The sequence below is a fragment of the Triturus cristatus genome, chromosome 4_1, assembly GCF_964204655.1.
Source record: "Triturus cristatus chromosome 4_1, aTriCri1.1, whole genome shotgun sequence".
Classification (NCBI taxonomy): Eukaryota; Metazoa; Chordata; class Amphibia; order Caudata; family Salamandridae; genus Triturus; species Triturus cristatus.
Window position 1 is genome coordinate 1,041,777,490 of NC_140585.1, and position 19,353 is coordinate 1,041,796,842.

Here is a 19,353-nt window from a genome sequence, read left to right on the forward strand (position 1 = left end):
TTTACAATTTACTAAGAGTATAGACAGGCCTGCTAAATTACAGATTCACCATTGCCTCCAAATGGCTCTATCGTCACGTGTGACACCGCCAGCCAGGCCTGGATTTTAAGCCAACAGCGCCTTGCATTCTGGGAGTTGTGCTGTGACCATCTAAGTAAGAGGTTAAACATTCCAGCATGCAAAGTGTTGTTGGGTAAAAGCTACGAATGGACACGACATGGTGCCAACGACACTTGGCAGCTATGTTTTATACAAGCACAAGGGATGCTTAATTTCCTCAACACAAGCTGCAGAAGTCTGGCATCAAATAGCAAACACGTTGTGCGGAGAACCCAGAAACGTGCTGTGTTTAGCCCCCGTGTATGGACCTGAGGTGTCATTCTCTAAGAGACCCAGTGGTACAATCCCACAGTTGTCTCTAATGCATGTTAGTGCCAGGCAGTGGTCGAAGTGGGGGATAAAAAATAGGGGAACTGTGGGAGGAGAATCAGAGGGCAGGAATAACCAATGGATTGTGTCAGTGGGCGGAGTGAGAGGTGTGGCAGAAAGAGAAAAATATCCCAATTTTTAGTATTCGTTTCCCATTTCACTAACCGGTTACAGCTTATTACATTATTTAATTTAACCAATAGATACACATTTTTATTTAAGGTTAAATATGTGTTATTGACATTAAAATACATTCACAAAGTGGGATACGTTTCCAATCACAGAATGTCCCAAATATTCTTAAAAGTGGAATCGCAAGCCATTTGTCTCCCAGCCATGGAGTTTCTGTCATCAGCACTTCTCCCTTTTTCCACAAGAGAAGTTCAAACATGAATGGCAAAATATCCTAGTTTGCAAATGTTTTCCACATAACTATGGCTTTGCCATATTTGCCACATAATACATCATATGCTGCATAATCTGACGATTTTAACTAATAAATTGTTTATAGCTTAAACACATCAAAAGTTACTAAAAAATGTGACTTGTGCTGCTGTGAAGTGGAGGGCCCTTTGCAAAGGTTGACTGGTCACCTTTCTCATTGCTGCAGTTGTATGTTTCACTACTACTAATAAGGAAAAAGCATGTGTAACAATTTCAAAATAATACATTATCAGAAAACGTACAGCACCACTAATACCAGTGTAGGGTGTCAGAGTACTTTACATCATACATATGTTGGGGGTTCTCTTTAATAATCAGAATTGATTTCTATCCAAATGAACCCTTTTTTGCAACATTAGGATAATCGAAGACTGGGGAAAAAAACATAACGCTCCAATTTATACCCTGGAGTTTGCCTGCAGCTCTTACATGACAGTTAATAGCTCACTGTTCTATGTTAGGACTTTAACTTATTAACTGCAAGTAACAATAGGGTCTCTCTGACAAAAGCAGTAACCCACTGACCTATTCACTTTGTGATCTGCATGGCACATGTTCTTAGCAGCATGCACATTACACCTCTGCCATTCCTTTTCATGAGTCAACCCTTCCACTAGACAAAACACCATCTCTCTCTACTAAGAACATTAATCACTGGAGTTATCAAGACATTTTTATTGTTGCCCAAAAATGTTGGTGGCCAGGAAGGAGGCAGCAAGTGCTTTTAAAACCATATTATACTTACAAACACGATGCCCCCACCTGAAGTTAACGCCTGGTGCTGTCGCACTGCCCTAGGCCACCCTGCTCAAGGGTCCTGTGACCTCAGTGACAGTCACTGTCACTCTATGGTGTGCTGCTTCATAGGTCTGTCCCCAAGACTGGAGGTGAACTTCATGGATAGTGGTGGACAGGCCTTCAAGGTTAATCCACACTTGCCACCGCTAGGGTCCACCTGCTGGTGCTAAGACACCAGGTCTTTTAAGATCTTGCGGCGCCTTCTAAGGTGTAGCATAGGAATGTGCTCTCTCAGGAGTGTGGTCTGGGAGCCTGGTCATTAAGGCTGAACCTGGTTCACCAGTTCCACTTCAGCAGCTCTGACCATAGCGCCACATCCTCTCCCTCACTGAACACCATACTGCCCCACTTAGAGAGACTTGCACTGCACTGACCCGCTATAAACACCTGGATGTGACTCCACTGCCTAAAAAAAATTAACAACATCCTAGAAAAAGCAAACACTCATAGGGAATGCAAGATTAAGTAAAGCATGTGAAATGTAAGCGGGAACAACATGGTTACCTTTTTCCTTTTACACTCATTATTCTGAAATTAGTGGGTGCTTTTGCATGAAAAGGTAAGGCCATGACTACAGGGCCCGGAAGGGACCCGTTTCAGTGCCCATTGCTTATATCCTTTCAAAACATAGGCAGTATGGTTTAACCCCTTCGCCGCGGCGCGAATTTCGCCGCGGCGCTGGGGTGGTTTTTCGGTGAGCGCGGCGCCGCTGTGCTCATGACGGAACCACGCCGTCATGAGTCACGGGCGAGCTGTGCTCATGACGGAGTGGTTGCGTCACGGCGCCGCCCACTTACGTTACACGCCCGCACAGGCGGGGAAAAGGCGCCGCATGGGCGGAGCGACCGCCAACGGCCGCAGCATGACGGAACCACTCCATAATGAGCACAGCGCGACCGTGGCTCATGACGGAGTGGTTCCGTCATGAGCAGGGAAGGGGTTAAAAAGACCACATTCGTAAACACACAGTCACTGTACACATTTTGTTTTCCAATTCACCGTTAAAGCAGGTATTTCAGTACCTCCAGGCAAGGAGTACTTTCCCACACAGGGAAAACAATGTTGTTCAAAGAGAGAGGAGAAAACAAAACTTTCACTTCACTGGCAAACACTGTAAAGTGGCACTAATGTGTTTAGGTGTAAATAAATCAATCTGGCCACCTTGCAACCACTCTGTCTTGCTTTAATTAGTTATTTATTTTTCACATTTGGAATGTTTTATTTCTCTCCACCCCGAGTCTGCACTTGTGTCAGAAAAAGGAAAAAAGAACGTTTCCAGCAAAAATGTTTTTCTTTTTTGGATCCATTTCACAGGGGAGCAAATAAACGAAAGGAGGAAAGAGAGGGTAATACCCATTTCTTGAAGTCTCGGTTTTCATTTACTGAGGAGCAAGACAGAAAGAGAGGGAAGACTCGGAGGCTTAGATGCAGTCACCGTGGTGTGCGCGCACAGTTTAATTTATGGGGACTTGGGGAGGCCGTGTGTGCAGGAGCACCATTTTATTTGCGAAGACTGAAGAGCCGTCTCCCTCCACTGAGAGTGAGGGGGCCCCTGGAGCGTGGGGGCCCCCTGCACCGCGGGTGCCTGTGTTACGCCCCTGTCTCCCGGCACTTTCCAGTTCCTGGCTATCTCCCTCTTGGCCAAGACATAGGCAAGGCCCTGAAACTTTCCAGTCACCTTATTTTTGGCTGTGTGAGGAAACCACCCCAGGAGGAAGTGCTCTGGGGTCTGTGGAAGCTCTTTGTCAACCAGGTCGCCTATTACCTGCTGTATTTCCCCCCAAAAGATTTGCAATAGTGGGCAGTCCCAGAAAATATGGAGTATGTGCGCCTCCCTCTCCCCACATCTCGGGCAAGCCGCCGATTCCGCACCAAAATGCTTCCTAATGCGGGCCGGCGTTAGATATACTCTATGCAGCACATAGTAGTTAATTTAAATCGCGCATTCCTAGATGCTTTCGGGGTACGTTCTAGGAATTTATCCCACTCTCTCTTTGGTATCTGTTTACCTAGGTCTTCCTCCCACTGTAATCGCAAGCGCTCTAACTGCTTTTGCATATCCCTCCGTATTGCCTTATAGAGGTAGGACACTGTCTTAATTCTTCCTGCTGACAGCGCAACATAGCTGCATCCCGCAAGCGCTCGCGGCTCCGCACCCCCACCCCTCCAATGCGTCCTAATCCTGTGCGTTAGGGCCCTATGCTTCAGGAAGTGACCCCCGGGTAAATCAAACACAGTTTGTAGGTCTTCGAAGGGAAGTAGCGTGGAGTCTCGGTATAGGTCTCCCATCTCTCTTAGTCCTGCCTCAACCCAATCCTCCAGTCCTGCCCAGTGTGCCACCTGTGGAAGATGCGCAGCATCGTGATTGGTATGTCAGGGGAATAGGGAGTCGCAGTGCCCACCTTCTTCAAGTATCTGGTCCAGCAGCGCACCACCACCCTAGTTGCGGTTGTGTCCTCGGACGTAGTCCGACGCACTCCCAGAAGGATTTTCGCCAGAGTCGCAGTGTCTGGTGCAGTTGGACATTGTTCCCTGTCTGGGTTAGAATCCGCTGCCAACCATTGATCAGCCAGTATAGTTGTGCAGCTAAATAGTAACTCTTGAGGTCAGGCACCGCCAGCCCACCCTTCCCAGTGGGGCGCCGCAGTGAGGCCAACGCCACTTTCCTTCTGCCTGTACCCCAAATAAATGATGTGATCATTGAGTCAAGCTCTTTGAACATCGCTCGCGGAATCCACACAGGTAGAGTCCCGAAATGGTATAGTAGGCGTGGTAATGTTACCATTTTCAGGACTGCTACCCTTCCAGCCACGGACAGCAGGAGCGTTCCCCAGAAGTCCATCGCTGCTTTCGCTGACCTCACCGCCTTACCCACATTGCCTTCCAATAAGTCCACCGCTCCGTGATATATTTTAACTCCAAGGTACTGTGGGCAGTTAGGTTCCCACCTTGAGTGTTCCAGAGCAGCAGCAGCAGCGGGGTGGGGGGGTGTATCAGGCGCCAGTGGATATAAGCTGGATTTTTGCCAATTGACCTGAAGGCCAGACAGTGCAGGCCAGCATGTTATGCGCTCCATGCAATTCACCTACCGTGTTAAGTAAAAGTATCAAGACGTCATCCGCATACAATGCTATAAAATGCTGACCCGTTACCGTCTCCGTGTGAACCAGGAGGGGCATGTGTGGGAGTAAGCGTGACGCAAAGATTTTACTCAGGATTTTATAGTCCATGTTCAACATGGACAGTGGCCTGTAAGCCGTATAGTCATGGGGTTCCTTCCCTGGCTTGGGTATGGGGACAATGAAGGCCACTCTGGCACTTTCGGGTAGCAGTCCAAGCTCTCGGGCCCCTTGGTACATTGTGACCAGGCGGGGGGTCAGCTCGTCCACATATGTTGTTTAAAATTCTGCCGGTAGGCCATTTGTACCCAGGGTCTTGTTTCGCGCCATGCCCTTAATGGCAAGCCATATCTCCCGCTGTGTGATATCAGCTCCCAGTAGTTCCGCTACTTCCGGGCTCAATCTCGTCAGCGGTAGGTCGGCCAGGTAGTCCCTTACATCTGCAGTTTAAAGTTTGGCATAGTAGCGCGCAAAGACCTCATTGATCTTTTCTTCTGTGAAATGTCTGACCCCCCACTCATCTTCTAACTCCACTAGGGGGGAACCCCTACTCACCGGGTTCGTCAGCTATGCCAGAAGCGATCCTGACTTGTCCCTCTCAGCATGCGTACGCTCTAAGTATTTCTTATAATCGAAGCTCCTAAGCCTCTCCGTTTGCTTCGCCACTTCCTCCTTGGCATCTAAGAGTGCCTGTTGAAGCTCCAGGTGTCCTGGCCTTCTGCTTTCCACCTCTCTGAGAGCTGACTCTGCCCCCTCTACTTCTCGCATGATGATGCGCCTGACGCCTGTGGCAAGCGTAATACATTGGCCCCTCAAAACCACCTTGAAAGCATCCCACTCTGTGTTCAGCAATGCAGTCGTTCCCGTATTAGTTTGGAAATAGTGCGTTATTTCGTCTCTAACCTCCTCTCTAAAGATCTGGTCTTCCAGAGTGTCCAGGCGAATACGCCACATAGGAATTGCCGGTGGCGGGAACATCTACTGAGCATAGGAAAGCATCTGGCCGTGCATGCACCTCATGGACCGCTGAGAAGTCCCTGCCCTGTGGGTTTAGAGTTCACCATGCATCAATCAGTCCCCAGCTCTGCTGCCATGTATTGAACGCATGAGAGACGGGCGCCGCCTGAGAGTTTTGCAATGGGGTGGCGGGACCTGTCCAAAAGTATGTCCTCTACGCTATTAAAGTTGCCCCCCCCACTATAACAGTACCCGCAAAGTATTGTGCTAGTCTGTGGCTCAGCGTCACAAAGAAGGAAGGTTGTTCTACGTTGGGGCGTAGACACTAATCATGTTAATCTCTCGACCCTCTAGTCGCCCCTTTATGGCCTCATATCGACCCTCCAGATCTACCACTGAGCTTAGCAGTTGGAGCGGGACTCCCGCTTGAGCCCATATTACTGCCCCTTGCGCATAGGCCGAATAAGTGGTGTAAAAGAGCTGCCCTCTCCACTGTCTGTGTAAAGCCTGCCCTTCCTTCTGTGTTAGGTGTGTTTCCTGCAGGAGAGCTATCTGGGCTCCCCCTCTCCTAATGTATGAGAGGACCTTGTGGCGTTTTGACATGGTATGCATGCCCCTAATGTTCCAGGTCATACATTTGTAGTGCAGTTTGTCAGCCATGATCAGGTGTTACTGTGGCCTGATCGCCTCCCTGGCTGGGTGGCGCCCGCTGCGTGCCTCCCCCACTCGAACCCGTGTGGTTCCTTGCACGCTGCAACTCAAGGTTTCCCCCCAGTTCAACAGTAAACACGTTCCCCAACTTCCACTCCCCAGGATAAGAAGGAAAAAAAAAAATCCAAACTAGTTTAAAATGTCTACAAGTGACTGCTTGCAGTTCAATCAGTCAGTCCCAGGGGGTGGCCACTCGTCGATGCTCTCCCAGTCTCTGCGGCCGCCAACTCCCTCCAAAACCTCAGAGGTCCTCCCCACAGCGTTCTCCCCTCCTTTCACCCTGTACCTTAATGTAGAGGCAGGGGTGGCCCCACAGCAGTCCAGTTATGCGCATCTCAGTCCACTGATCCTCTCCACTAGATAATGTCATCCGCCGTTTGCGGGGTGACGTTCGGAAGTGTCACACACTGCACCTCAGAGTCGCTGGACCCAATCTCGGAGCCGGTGTCCACCGCAGCCTCACTGCCCTCAGGAGGGTCCTGGCTCCTTGCCCCGCCACTGATCAGGGCCACCACTTGCATCGCGCTCTGCCGTTCAAGCTGCGCCTCCTCCTGGGAAGGTGCCAGAGTCTCTGTCCCGGTCCTCCGGTTCCTGGAGCGAGTTCCTCATCGCCTTCCCTTTGGCAGGTCCCGTGGCTGTTCTGCCCCTCCATGTCGGTCCAACCAGTCAGACGCCTCCTGAGGGGTTCTGAAGAACTCTGTGCCCCCGTCCGTGGTAACTCGCAGCGTGGCCAGGTACTGCGTCGCGTATTTGTAGTTCAGTTGTCGCAGCCTCGGTTTCACATCCCGGTAGGATCCCCTCCACCGCTGCACTTCTCGTGAAAAGTCCGGGAATATGAGCACTGTGGAATTGTGCACTTGCATGTCTCCTCTAAGGCGCGCCTGGGCTAGGATGTGATCTCTGTCCTTGTAGTGAAGGAGTTTCGCTATCACCCACCGAGGTGGTGCTCCCAGCAGGGGCGGCTTTGGGGGGACGCGGTGCGCCCTTTCCAGGGCGAAGAAATTCGATAAGCCGTTCTGCGCCACTTCTTCTCTGAGACACTTTTCGGGGTGGTCCGTCATGCTGCGGCCTTCAATTTTCTCTGGCAGGCCCATGATTCTCAGGTTGCTTCTGCGTGACTGGTTTTCAGCATCTTCAGCCCCACCCTCCAGTGCCCGCACTTTAGTTTCCAGCATAGTCATTCATTGCTTCATGTCTGTGAGCACCGGTATTGCTTCAACTAGTTACCCTTCATTTGCCTTGACCCGGTCCACCAGCTTTTTGTGGTCTTCTCGGAGCAATCCCATGTCTAGGCTCAGAGTCAATTTTACCTTCCAGGCGTTCACTGGATGTGGTAATAGCCTGCAATATATCCTGCAGCGTGGGGTCCACAGGGTGTTCCTTCTGCGTTGAGGCCCTCTCATTCTCGTCTGAATGCCTACCAGTTGTGGGTTCTTCCCTGTCCTTTTTGAGGGGCTTCCCCATGGCGTCCTCCCACCCTGTGATGCTTCTGGTGCTGCGCATACTCATGAGATGCAGCAGGCCACCCCCGTTGGTCGTGTGCTCGTCCCTTCCGGCAGGCGCCCTTCGGTAGGCCCCGGTGTCTCGCCAGCTGTCTGGGCCACAACAGGTTGCTTCCCTCAGAGTGTTGCGTTCTCTTGGGAGGTTCCCAGGCCCCACCAGTGCGTAGGGTATGTGTAGGCTGTTTCTTCGCTGGCCCCCGATCCACCGCCCCAGTCACTCACGCTGCAGCCCCGCACTGGTGGGACCCGCTGTGGGCACGCATCTAGATCTTCAGGCCCAGGCGCAAGGCATCAGTCCCAGCCCCTGCCGGTTGCTGCCACCGTTGACTGCTGCTACAAACAGGCTCCAACCCATGCCGCAGTCTTCACTGCCCACTGGGCCTGGACAAGAGCCCCCGGAAGCCCCAAGCACCTCTGCCCTAGAGCGCGTGCTCCTTCCAGCCCGTTTGGCACACGGGGCCCGTCAGTGACCCAGTCCTCTCGCTGCCTCCTCCTCCAGAAGCGCCGCTCTGCCTTCTCCCAGCTGGGCCTTCACAAACACAGGCTCTGCGGGTAGGGTCTCAAGCATTCAGGACCACTTTGTGGCAGTAGTGATAGGTCTGCTCTTCAGACATATACTGTTCATTCAGGGCAGGCAGCGCCCTCTCCCATTTCGGGGGGGTTCAGTGCACTGTCTCCTCTCCTGTTACCCCACGCTGGTTCTCTGTCCGCCCCTTGATCAAATCCCTGTGTGTTCAGGTATAGTAAGGCCTTCTTGCCCAGTGCGGGCCTATCTCTTCGGCCTACCAACCCGCTTCACGTACTTCTGGCCCTCAGTGTTCCAGCCGCCCCCTGCCGTGTGCCCTCCTGTACGGTGGGAGAGTCTCCCCAGGGCTCTCCAGCTGCCCATTAAGGTTTCACGTTGGGGCCCTACACCACACTGCCGCCAGGAGTTTAGCAGGCTGCAGGTGTCACAGGGCAGGAGCTTGCTCCTCATTAGCGCCCCCGTCCTCCAGCCTCAAGTGGGGGGGGGGGGGGCTTGCTCCTTCCATTTTTAGACCATCTGACACTGCTCCCGTGTCTCTCCACCTGACGCAGCCGCTACCCTCTCACCTCATGAGGTCGGCGCTGTGGTCATCATCCCTTAAGAGGCCCTCGTCTCATCTTCTCTCTCTTTCCCCGGCAACTGCCCGGCTCTGCACTAGAGCTTGCTGTGCAGGGTCGCTGTCAAGTCTGCATCAGCTCTCACTCTGCCCCTCCGGCCCTCGTCTCATCTTCTCTCTCTTTCCCCGGCAACTGCCCGGCCTTTGTGGCAAACACTATTAGGCTTCTCTCTCTGGAGCAGAAGCATTGGGGAGGTGAAGAGCCTCTCTTGGACTTTTTAAGCTTTCTTTAGGACTTGTCTAGCAACATCTTCTGGGACTTATCAGAGGGTGGTTAACGGGAATGACCGTGCGACTTGAAGCAGAACCAGGTTGTTGAAAAGTGTTAGACAGGTTGTTGTATCCTTTGTTGCATGCCGAGTGGTGACTGCCGTTATTAACCAATTGTTGAGATATGGGAATACATGTACCCCTTTTTTGTCTCAAGTGAGCAACCAATGGAGCAAGATAATTTGTAAAGATAAGGGGTGCTGATTTCAATCCAAAAGGGATGACTCTGAATTTGTAGTAAGTGCTGGCTACCTTGTATCTCAGGAAGTTGCTTTGGGTGAATTGGGATATGGAAGTATGCATCCTGAAGATCTAGTGCCGTCAGGTGATCTCTATGACTGAGGGGATGTAGGATGTCTTGAAAAGTAACCATGCAAAAGGATTGCTTTCTTAAAAATGTGTAAAGCTTCTGAAGGTCTAGGATGGGGCGGCAGTCTTGTGAGATTATCTTTATCAGAAAGAAATGTGAATAGAACCAGATTCCCCTCTGGGTAACTGGTCCCTAGTCTATTGCACATGTGTTGAGCATGGTTGATATTTCTTGCAGGAGCAGCGTAGATGGGGAGGAGGTGCTCCTTTCAGGGATTATTTGGTGGTTTTATGGTGAATTCCAATGTGTTTCCATAATCTAACACCCATCTGTCTTTTGTTATTAGGAACCATTGAGGTAAATAATTTGAGATTTGAACCACAATTTGGCTCAATGAATTGCATGAGATAACCAGCACTACTATGTTGTCACTGCGTTCTGGCAGTGTCCTTTCCCTGAGAAGGTTGATTCCTTCTGTGTTCTTGTTTTGTGTATGCCGATGCTGGTGACTGTATTGTTGTTCGGATACCTAGAGCAATATTGGTTTGAAAAGGCTGCTATTGGTGTCTGAATGGTTGATAACCTTCTCTGTAGGAGTATATCCCTCTTCCCTAGCTCCCTGAAAAGCTGCTTCCTCATTTGTAATGTTCCTAAAGATCTGGCAGTATCTGTGTCAATTTGGTAGCATGTAGAGCATTGTCCACATGCTTCACCGTCATACATCATATCAAGAATCTTACTTTGTATCTCTGACCTGAATGATATTGCCTTCAGCCATTTCTGCCTCCTAAGGACAGCTGCACCCGATACGTCTATTGCACAATCAATTATTTCCGTAGATATTCTCTCCCGCTTGAAAAAATGTTTTTGCTTCTCCCCTTGCATCCTCTGGGAAGAGGTCAATGCATGTGGCGATGTCTGACTGCATTTGTCTGTCGTAGCAGCCTTGTATAGCCAAATAATTGGTTGCTCTGATAGTAGTGGCTGCTGCGGAGGAGAAGCGTTTCCCAATATTGTCCAATCGTCAAACATCTCTATTCAGTGGTGTGGAAATAAAAGTAGAAGGGTTCCTTGAGCGGCGCTGGGCAGCCTGTGTTACAACTGAATCCGGCTTCAGATGGCCAATTTAGCATGCTGGCGAATCATCAAGTGCCTTATATTTCTTGTTCAGTCTAGGCAACACTGTGCATTCTGTAATTGGATATTTCATGGTTGTAATGCCTTTCTCCCAAATAAAATCAACAATAGGAATAGCCCTAACAGATTTCTTCATGGTCAAAGTAAGCAATCCGACCCTTCATCGTCAATGGAAGTTGTAATCTTTCAGCTGCCCTTTCCATTAGGTTGTGGAAACCACCAATGTCGTCTGGTGGATAATGCACTGGTGGTGGTACTGATGGAGATGGTGTCAGGGTTAGGTATCATTCCATTTGCTGGGGACTGATCTGGTGTCTGAAATCTCCCCTTCTTTCCTATTCTGATCTGGGGAAGGTGCTTAATTCGCTGGTGGTTCTGCTAATGTCCTAGCCGGTGTCCGATATTGGACTTGTAGGTGCGGTTAGAGCATTGGGGTTTGAACCTGCGGTGATTGCATGGGTTTTGTTGGTTGCTCTGGAGAAGCAACTGGTGCAGGCCCTGGAAACCTTCTATAGTAGTCTTGGAGTAAGCGTTGAAGATCATTCACAAGACCCAGTCGCATTTGCACTGGTTCTTAATGTAGCTCCTGCCGACCATAACCCGAATACTGGTCTCTATAATACTCCAAAAGGATAATATTGCTCTTCTTAATACTGGTCATCGTCTGCTTGACATTTACCTCCGATCATCATCAAAGAGATGTGCAGGTGGAAAGGGGGAAACCTTTCTTGGAGACATGCGCACAGGCAGTAATGTTTCTGCAGACACCTTTTTGTTTGTCAAAATTGTCCTTGACATTAATAGTGACAGTCTTGTAAATGGTTTTTCCATTGACGCCGCTGTTATTGGCGGTACCCTCTTCGACGAGGCTTTCGTTGGCGGTGGTGCCATCGACAGGGTCCTCGTAGAAGCTGCCTTCAAGGATGGTGTCTTTATCAACACTTGCATCATGGACTGTGTCTATGGCCGTCTATACCTTTGTCAATGACATCTGGTTAGACGGTGCGTTCGTTGAAAGTGTTCTCGTGGACAGGATCATCATCAAAGCTATTGGCGATGCCAAAATGATTACTATAGGTGTCACACATGTAAAGTTTGACGTTGTAGTTACAGTTGACGCTGTAGTCTTTGAGGAGGTTGTCAACAGCGTCATTGTCCATTCAAGGTGAGGTTTTGATACAGTCTTAAGAGATTTCGCCATTGACGGAGGAGAGGATGACTTCCTTAAATGCACCTCCTTTAGAGAAGGAGTAGTAGACTACGACTTAACATTTTCTGAGGAGATTTGTTTCCGTTTGGATTTATGTGAGGGTTCTTCTGACATTTTTGACTGTCTGGTTGACCCATGATGGGTCTTTTTCATTGCCTTTTTTGATGGCCCTGGAGGCACATGCTCATGAGACCCATCCCTTTTACAGGATTTTTCTGTCTTTGAATAGTCATCACTATCCTCCTCAGAGAGAGGGTTTTCCTTGGATTTTAATTTTTGCAGTCAAATTACTAGTCTTCTCTCTCTATCTTTCACTGTCTTTGCTGAAAAAGTGTGGCATATTTTACAGTCCTTTACCTTATGTTCTGGATGTAGGCAGTAGACTCTCTCCTTGTGTGGATCCTCAGAGTGCAGTCCTTTCTTTTCACATGTTCCACATGGCCTGAACAGTCCTTTCCTTGCTGGCTCTGACATTGCAAAGTCAGAATCTGTTAGTTGTAAGTCTTAAACCTTTTCTGAAGTGAAATCTTCTTCAAAATTGAGAAAAAAACTGTAGTAAACTGAGCAGAGCTCAGGGAGAATCACATCAACACAACAGGCAGTGGAAAACTGAGGGACTGAAACCTCTGTGGAGAGTGTTCTAGAGGGTACTGTTGCCTGATTGATTGATTTTTTGTTCTTAATGAATGTGGAAGATAAGTTATTGAAATTAATGTTTAACATTATAAGTTGTGTTGATCATTGAATACTGCTTTCTATGGTACTGAAGGACTCCCACTTTTTTCAACCGGAATGATTCAAGCATGGGAATCTATTAAAGATGAAATACTGGAGAAACAGTTTAGACAGCTATGGAGACGGAGTTCGATTTCAGAAGCACTCATTCTTTTGGTACTAAGACACTTCATTCTCATCATGATGCAATACTTGTATGTAGGAGGCATAAATGTTGCTTTAGTGCTTCTTTTCTATAAATAAGTATGTCATGAGAGATGTCTAGTGCCGCTCTAATTGAAATCATCATCTGAAAATAAATACACTGTCTTCTCTTGGTTTGGTTTGAGCACGAGAAAAGGAATACTGTGGGGGGCCCTTGATTAACAGTCACCTAGCAAAGAAGAAAAAACTTGTGAGATCACACTAAAGTACCATGAGAGTGGTTTCTTCCAACTACAAACTTTGGGCCCTTAGTATTGGTCTTTCTGTTATGAATTTGGAAGTGCAATTCAAAAGCATATATTAACTCACCTTCTCTTGGTATGGTAAAGATTTGTGCTAAAGTCACAATCCTTAATGTTTCCTCTTCAAGAGTTTGTTGATCTCTTGAAGGCCCTAATTGAATTTCTGACTCTTGTTCTTTCTGGTTGGGAAATGGGAATAAAATCCTTTACTGTCTTGAATAAACCACTGAACCTACTTTTCAGACCAGCATTACCTCCAACTTTTGGTGTAAATTTAGCCTAAAAAGGACTTGTGTAAAACTTCGAGAAATAGAACTTTCCACTATTTCCAAGCCCCAATGTCTGGAATATGGTAAAGGAACCTTGAGATTTGTCCACTAAAATACAATGTGTAATTTGTATTTTTTTTTCTATAATTACTGAAGGAAGTGATTAAGGTGGTTCTACACCATCCACAACACATACTACATCCACACATAAAAAAACTGGAACTCCGAACAAGGGCTTGTCAAAAGGGATTCTGGCTATATTGTCATTGCAGATATTAGGATAAAGGTGTGTAATTCAGGCAAGGTTTCTGGCACAGGCAACAGAGCTGGGCAGTGACCTGTGTTTTGTCCTTTCTGTTTGGGTGTGTTGACTGTATTTCTGGCATGGTGGCAGACACTAGAGTGACATTTATGAGCAACTCAGGGATCCACAGCACCATTTCACCTCCTCAGAAGTGTACACTTTTAGTCTCAGAAACAACTGTATTAGCATTGAGACATTTTGGCTAAATCGACCAACACTGTAGGAGAAAGATGCTTTGTAATCTGTCAGGTTAAGATGAAAAAAAACAGAGGATATATTCTGCCCTCAATTACCCTAAATTCCCTTCATCAGCTTCCACAGTAGTGCTGTTCTTCTGTAGCTTCTGTACCACCTCCCAAAAGACAGTATTTATTAGGCAGATTATCCAGCCTGTAAATGCTAAGCACAGTGAAACTGTCTGGACACTAAATTCTGGGATCAGAATTTCCGACTCATGTTTCTGATTTATGCCTCAAACTTAAAGCCAGCCCGTAAAAGCGTCTCTTGAAGAATGAATAGGTATTTTTGGTTAAGTCTTATGCAACTTTTCTAACTCTTTCATTTTGCTCAAAGGCAAGTCGTCCGGAATGGCTTCTTGTTCTTCTACAACTATGGTAAAACTATATGATGATATATCTATAAGTGATCGGAAAGCTGCTTAAAGTTCCAAGTGCATGGCCAATGTAACCCATCCATTTAGTGACTGAGAAGCCACAGAAAAATCAGCACTGAAAGTGTAATCCATTGTGGTGGAAGCCGCAGTACTATCTCTGCTCCACCCTTGCAGAGTATAAGCATATATTCCTGAAATAATTTGCATTCATTTACAATTGTCCAAAGATGCTGGACAGCTGGCTCCAAACACCGTCTGCAAGTTCTACTCATTATGAACTTTCTTGTAGAATGGGCTCCCAGTTTGACCTCCATGCCCTCCACAACACCTAGGAATGAGCTCCGTATCTTAGCATGTTTTTACTCTCTACTACATCTCTTGCAATCAAAGTAGGAAAGACACGATGTCCATTTAGCTACTCTTTTGATGACTTCAGTGCCATCAGCCATGTCCGTCCTAGTCACAACGTCTATTCAAAGACCCACATTGCTTTGCTTTGATATTCAGGAAAACTGCCACTATAAAAGAAATCTTTTGCACTTAAAGGATGGCTGTGTCTGCCATTTGAAGGGAGGCTCACTTACGAATCCACTTCTGCTCGTCTCTCGTTTTAGACCTTTAAGAAGCAGTTTCCAACCCTGCCACCTGCTGGCAAGGGTTCCCCATCAGTTGCAAATACGACATAACCAGGTAAAATAGAACTACACAATATCATACTGGTATCTAAAGGTAAAAAAGCTACAATGTCAGATATTACTGTGATATGAATAAAAGTTGAACTTACTTTGGCTTTTGCCACGGACTCCATTTTGTGTCTCTTTTCCTCACGTAGAATTCTAAGCCATTCATTCTCAGTCTCTTCGCTTGGTGGCAGGCCTTGCTCGATGCGAGAAAAGCAGAGCTCTAGAAATTGTTCTTTGTCCCTTATTTCTTGTTGGAATTTCATGGTGTTTGCTTGCTGCATAGACAACTCTGCAATGTGAGACATCATCTTCCGGGTGGCATCCTTAATTTTCTTTTGCAACTCATTGACCTGAAATGAAAAATGAGTATTAAAAAAACCTTTGAATAATACAGTTACAGCACTCCCTTAGCTCAGAACAGCGCGGATCGATACACGGACGGTGTGAGGTTTTATTACTCTGGCGTTTTAGGGGACCGACTTATCAAGGTCCGGCAGCCCTTTGCGATATATATTTGACCACGTACGTGGTAGTGTGCCTGGGTACGACGTGTAGGGTTACAGTGTCCCGGTTGGGGCCAAGACTTGTGATGGTGTTCGCTCTACTACAAATAGATACCAGTTATTTGCTATTTGTTAGTTTGGCTGATTTGCCAACTACTTCATGATCTTTTAGACTATTTTGCTTTTTTCGCTTGGACACCACCTACTTATAAAACGCTATGTGACGTGGAACCCAGACTCGATTGTCTATCTTGCCTTGAAAAAGTCTGAATACTGACATTGTACAGACGAAACACGTGTTGGCTTCGATAAATTGCTGGGAATTTGCCGTGTACAAATAAAGGAGATCTGTTTTCATCTGTTGTGGAGAATCCTTGAGAACCTGTGTGTTATTTGGACACGCTTTATTCGCCTTACAACTACAAAACTTTTACATGTATTGTCGTGTTATGTTCCTACATTAAGGATATGTTCTAGTGAAATTGATTGTGACTAACTAAGGGAGTGCTGTAACTGTATTTTTCAATTGTTTATGTGCATGTTCTTTTGACTTGCCATCAGCACCATTTGGTAGTTGGTGCCATTAGTTATTTCAGCACCCCATTCCCTTATATTATTGTATAAATATCCACACTAATACCATTGAACAATTAGAATTGCGTTCCATTTTGAGGTGCGGTTTGTCCCTGTAGGGACTAATACTACCAATTGTATATATCTCTATTAAAAAAAACGGTTAGACTGATAACTAACGCACCATTAAGTTTATGGCATTAGATCATATAACGAGGGAAGTCAAAGTAATTCATGTATAGACAGAGCTTAAATAGATGAGTTAAATACAATTCGTATTTTTTACTAAAGCGTCAGTGTAATCCATGTTTACTTTCAGAGATCAAGTTTACCACCGGTTGGAGCAGTAATCTCAAAAGAGTAATAATTCATCCTCTGCCGTATTTTTATGTAATGCAGAACTATGTAGCAGAATAAATCTGACTTCTGTCAAATATGTACTGTTTATTTTTTCACTTTATCCGCCACTATTCTTTGAAATGCCCACTGAAAGCCCATCAGATTTAACAGAGAAGTGGAACTGGACAGACCCACCTTCTTGGCTAGCGTCAGTGTGTCTTGCTTTCCGTTCTCTGCTTTAGCGCGCACTCGGTCTGACAGTCGGGAAACCTGCTCATAGATGAAGTCTTTCTCCAACAGCTGCTCCTCTTTTTCTGCAAGACTCAGTTCCAACTGTATAAAAGGAAGGGATTACATTGTTGGGTGTTTCAAAGATGCTTTTGTTTAAAAAATGAAGAGGTAAATACTGTGGTTTAGACAAAGTACAGACAAGTTGCTCAGTTGGACCACAATTCGAACTGTAAGACAAGTTTACGAACACCAGTTTCCCTGAATGACTTTCAGAAGTGACATTGTGCACTGGTCAGTGCTAGCCCTATTGCAAACTTAGATGCTGCGGGTGAATATTGCACAACACTAAACCCAATATTTTTATTGGTTTACTTTTAGAACATTATACAGTTTAAGTAACTTAATACCCCAACCCCTACATGGCACTGTAGACACCACCAGTGATTTTAATAATATTTGGCGAGCGTTCCGTTGTACCTTACGGATATTTTAGTTAGCACGAGAAACCAAGTCATTGCAACTGTTTCACCGCATACGTTTTTTATACTACAGATTCCGTTTTTGTTTCTCACATTGCTTATAGTAGTTTGTCATCAGATGGGTACATGAGGGTTGTCAATTCAATGTCCCACACATTCATTTCAGTTTGTGTATCATCTGTTTGAGATTACGTTCCCCTACCTTAACACTCTGCATGAATCAACTTGATTAGATCTGCCATCCATTTTGCAAATGTCGGGCTCTGTGGCTGATTCCAGTACATGGCTATCCGCCTTTTAACCTGTGAAAACCTAAAAGCTATACATTTTCTTACCTGTGCACCCTTCTTATCTGAAAGAGACACGTTAGTGATAGATTCCTTATCTTAGAATATCCCCAGGCGTCAAACTGGATCCGTAAAGTTTTTCGTCAGCAGTACCCCGGCGTGTCGGTAAGCGTCGTCATGCGGCTCCGCATATGTCACTGGCGGCATAGCCGCCGAGATGACGTAGTCGGAGCAACTTAGACACGCCCAAGCGCGCTGACGTTAGTTCTTTCTTTTTCCGCGCCAGCAAGCACAGATCCGAGAGAGAGCGGTACCCCTAGTTAATATTTTTACTTGGTTTCTGAGAACTCGTTTCTTTTGTTTGTCGAGTACTCGACTCCTGGTGCAGTAGGGATGCCCGGGTTTAAGTCCTGTAGGGCCTGCCGTCGGAACATGTTGGTGGCGGACCCGCACGACGTGTGTCTCTTCTGCTTGGGGCACGCCCATGACCCAGAGGCGTGCCCTGATTGTCGGGCCATGGCACCGAAAGCTTTGCGGGAGCGTTCCCGAAAGTTGTTGAAGGTCCGACAATCGGTTCCGCGCCACTCAAGATCCCGCTCCCGTGGGAGGTCGAGGGACAGGTCGCGAAGCCGACACCATCGCTCGTCGGATTCGGGGACAGGTAAGTCACGGCTCCATAAAAAGTTGAAGAAGCACCATCGCTCTTCGTCTACCTCTCACTGGTCACGGGACGCGGTGGAGGGGGTGGGCGGTCACTCCCCCGCGGCACCGATGCCAGGATTAAAAACAGTGCACCAGCGACATGGATTTAAGTTGCAGAATTCTTCACCTTACCACTGCAACTTAAATCCATGTCGCTGGTGCACTGTTTTTAATCCTAGAAGAGGGTGCTCCTGAATAAAACATATATTTGATGCCCCCCTAGCTAGTTTTATTCACACTTCCTTCACATTTTGTATTTTCTTTGCGCTGTGCCCTCGCTCACACTATCCTGCTCATCACATGTGGATTTAGAATATCCTACAATTAGATATCCAAAACATCCCTGAGCTCCTCCCTCTCAGAGAGGGGGTTGTAGCCCTCAAAGGAACTAGGTTTTTTCTTTGACAGGAGAATCCCATATGATGAAGCATGTCACCTCTGGTGAGTGAGGGATTTCGTCCTGAAAAGGGAATTTCCCACAGTTAAGTCTGTGTGGGATAGTCTATGGCTTAATTATCTTGTATTCATCAATATTCTGCACATAATAGACCCAAGGATTTTGCACGTGTTCTTGTCTGCTTATTTTCATATTCCCTTCCTGCTGGCCCACCGGTGTTACCTACGGTTCACGGTAGGCCACAAGCACTTTCAGTTCACCGTGCTCCCTTTCGGCCTTACCAGCGCCCCTCGGGTGTTCACAAAAGTGATGGCAGTGGTCGCAGCTCATCTGCGCAGATCGGGGGTTTCAGTCTTCCCCTATCTCGATGACTGGCTGTTGAAGGCGGGCTCGCCCCAGGCAGTTGTCTCCCACCTCCAGACTACGGCCGACCTCCTGCATTTGCTGGGGTTTTCCATGAACGTGCCGAAGTAGCACCTGATTCCCTCTCAGAAGCTCCTCTTCTTCGGAGCGGTTCTGGATACGCCACAGTTTGGGGTTTATCCTCCTGAACAGCGAGTCCGGGACATTCGGGCTATGATTCTGATTTTTCCGCCCTGGTCCTGGGTTTCGGTAAGGAAGACTCTGAGGCTGCTGGGCCTCATGGCCTCCTGCATCCTGCTCATCAATCATGCCAGGTGGCATATGCGGGCTCTGCAGTGGGACCTGAAGTTTCAGTGGGCGCAGCATCGGGGAAACCTGTCGTACTACATCCAGATCTCGG

The 19,353-nt window shown here is 47.3% G+C and overlaps 1 protein-coding gene across 1 annotated transcript in view; it reads right to left on the bottom strand.

Annotated features, from left to right (window-relative positions):
- The window catches only part of CCDC146 (coiled-coil domain containing 146), a 1,030,007-nt gene that overhangs the window by 59,659 nt on the left and 950,995 nt on the right, over positions 1–19,353 (bottom strand). The window contains exons 17-18 of the mRNA XM_085654014.1: positions 16,690–16,827; positions 15,181–15,429 (exon numbers count right to left, since the gene is read on the bottom strand). Of these exons, the coding sequence (XP_085510140.1) occupies positions 15,181–15,429; positions 16,690–16,827 (387 nt within the window). The remainder of the gene's footprint in view (positions 1–15,180; positions 15,430–16,689; positions 16,828–19,353) is intronic.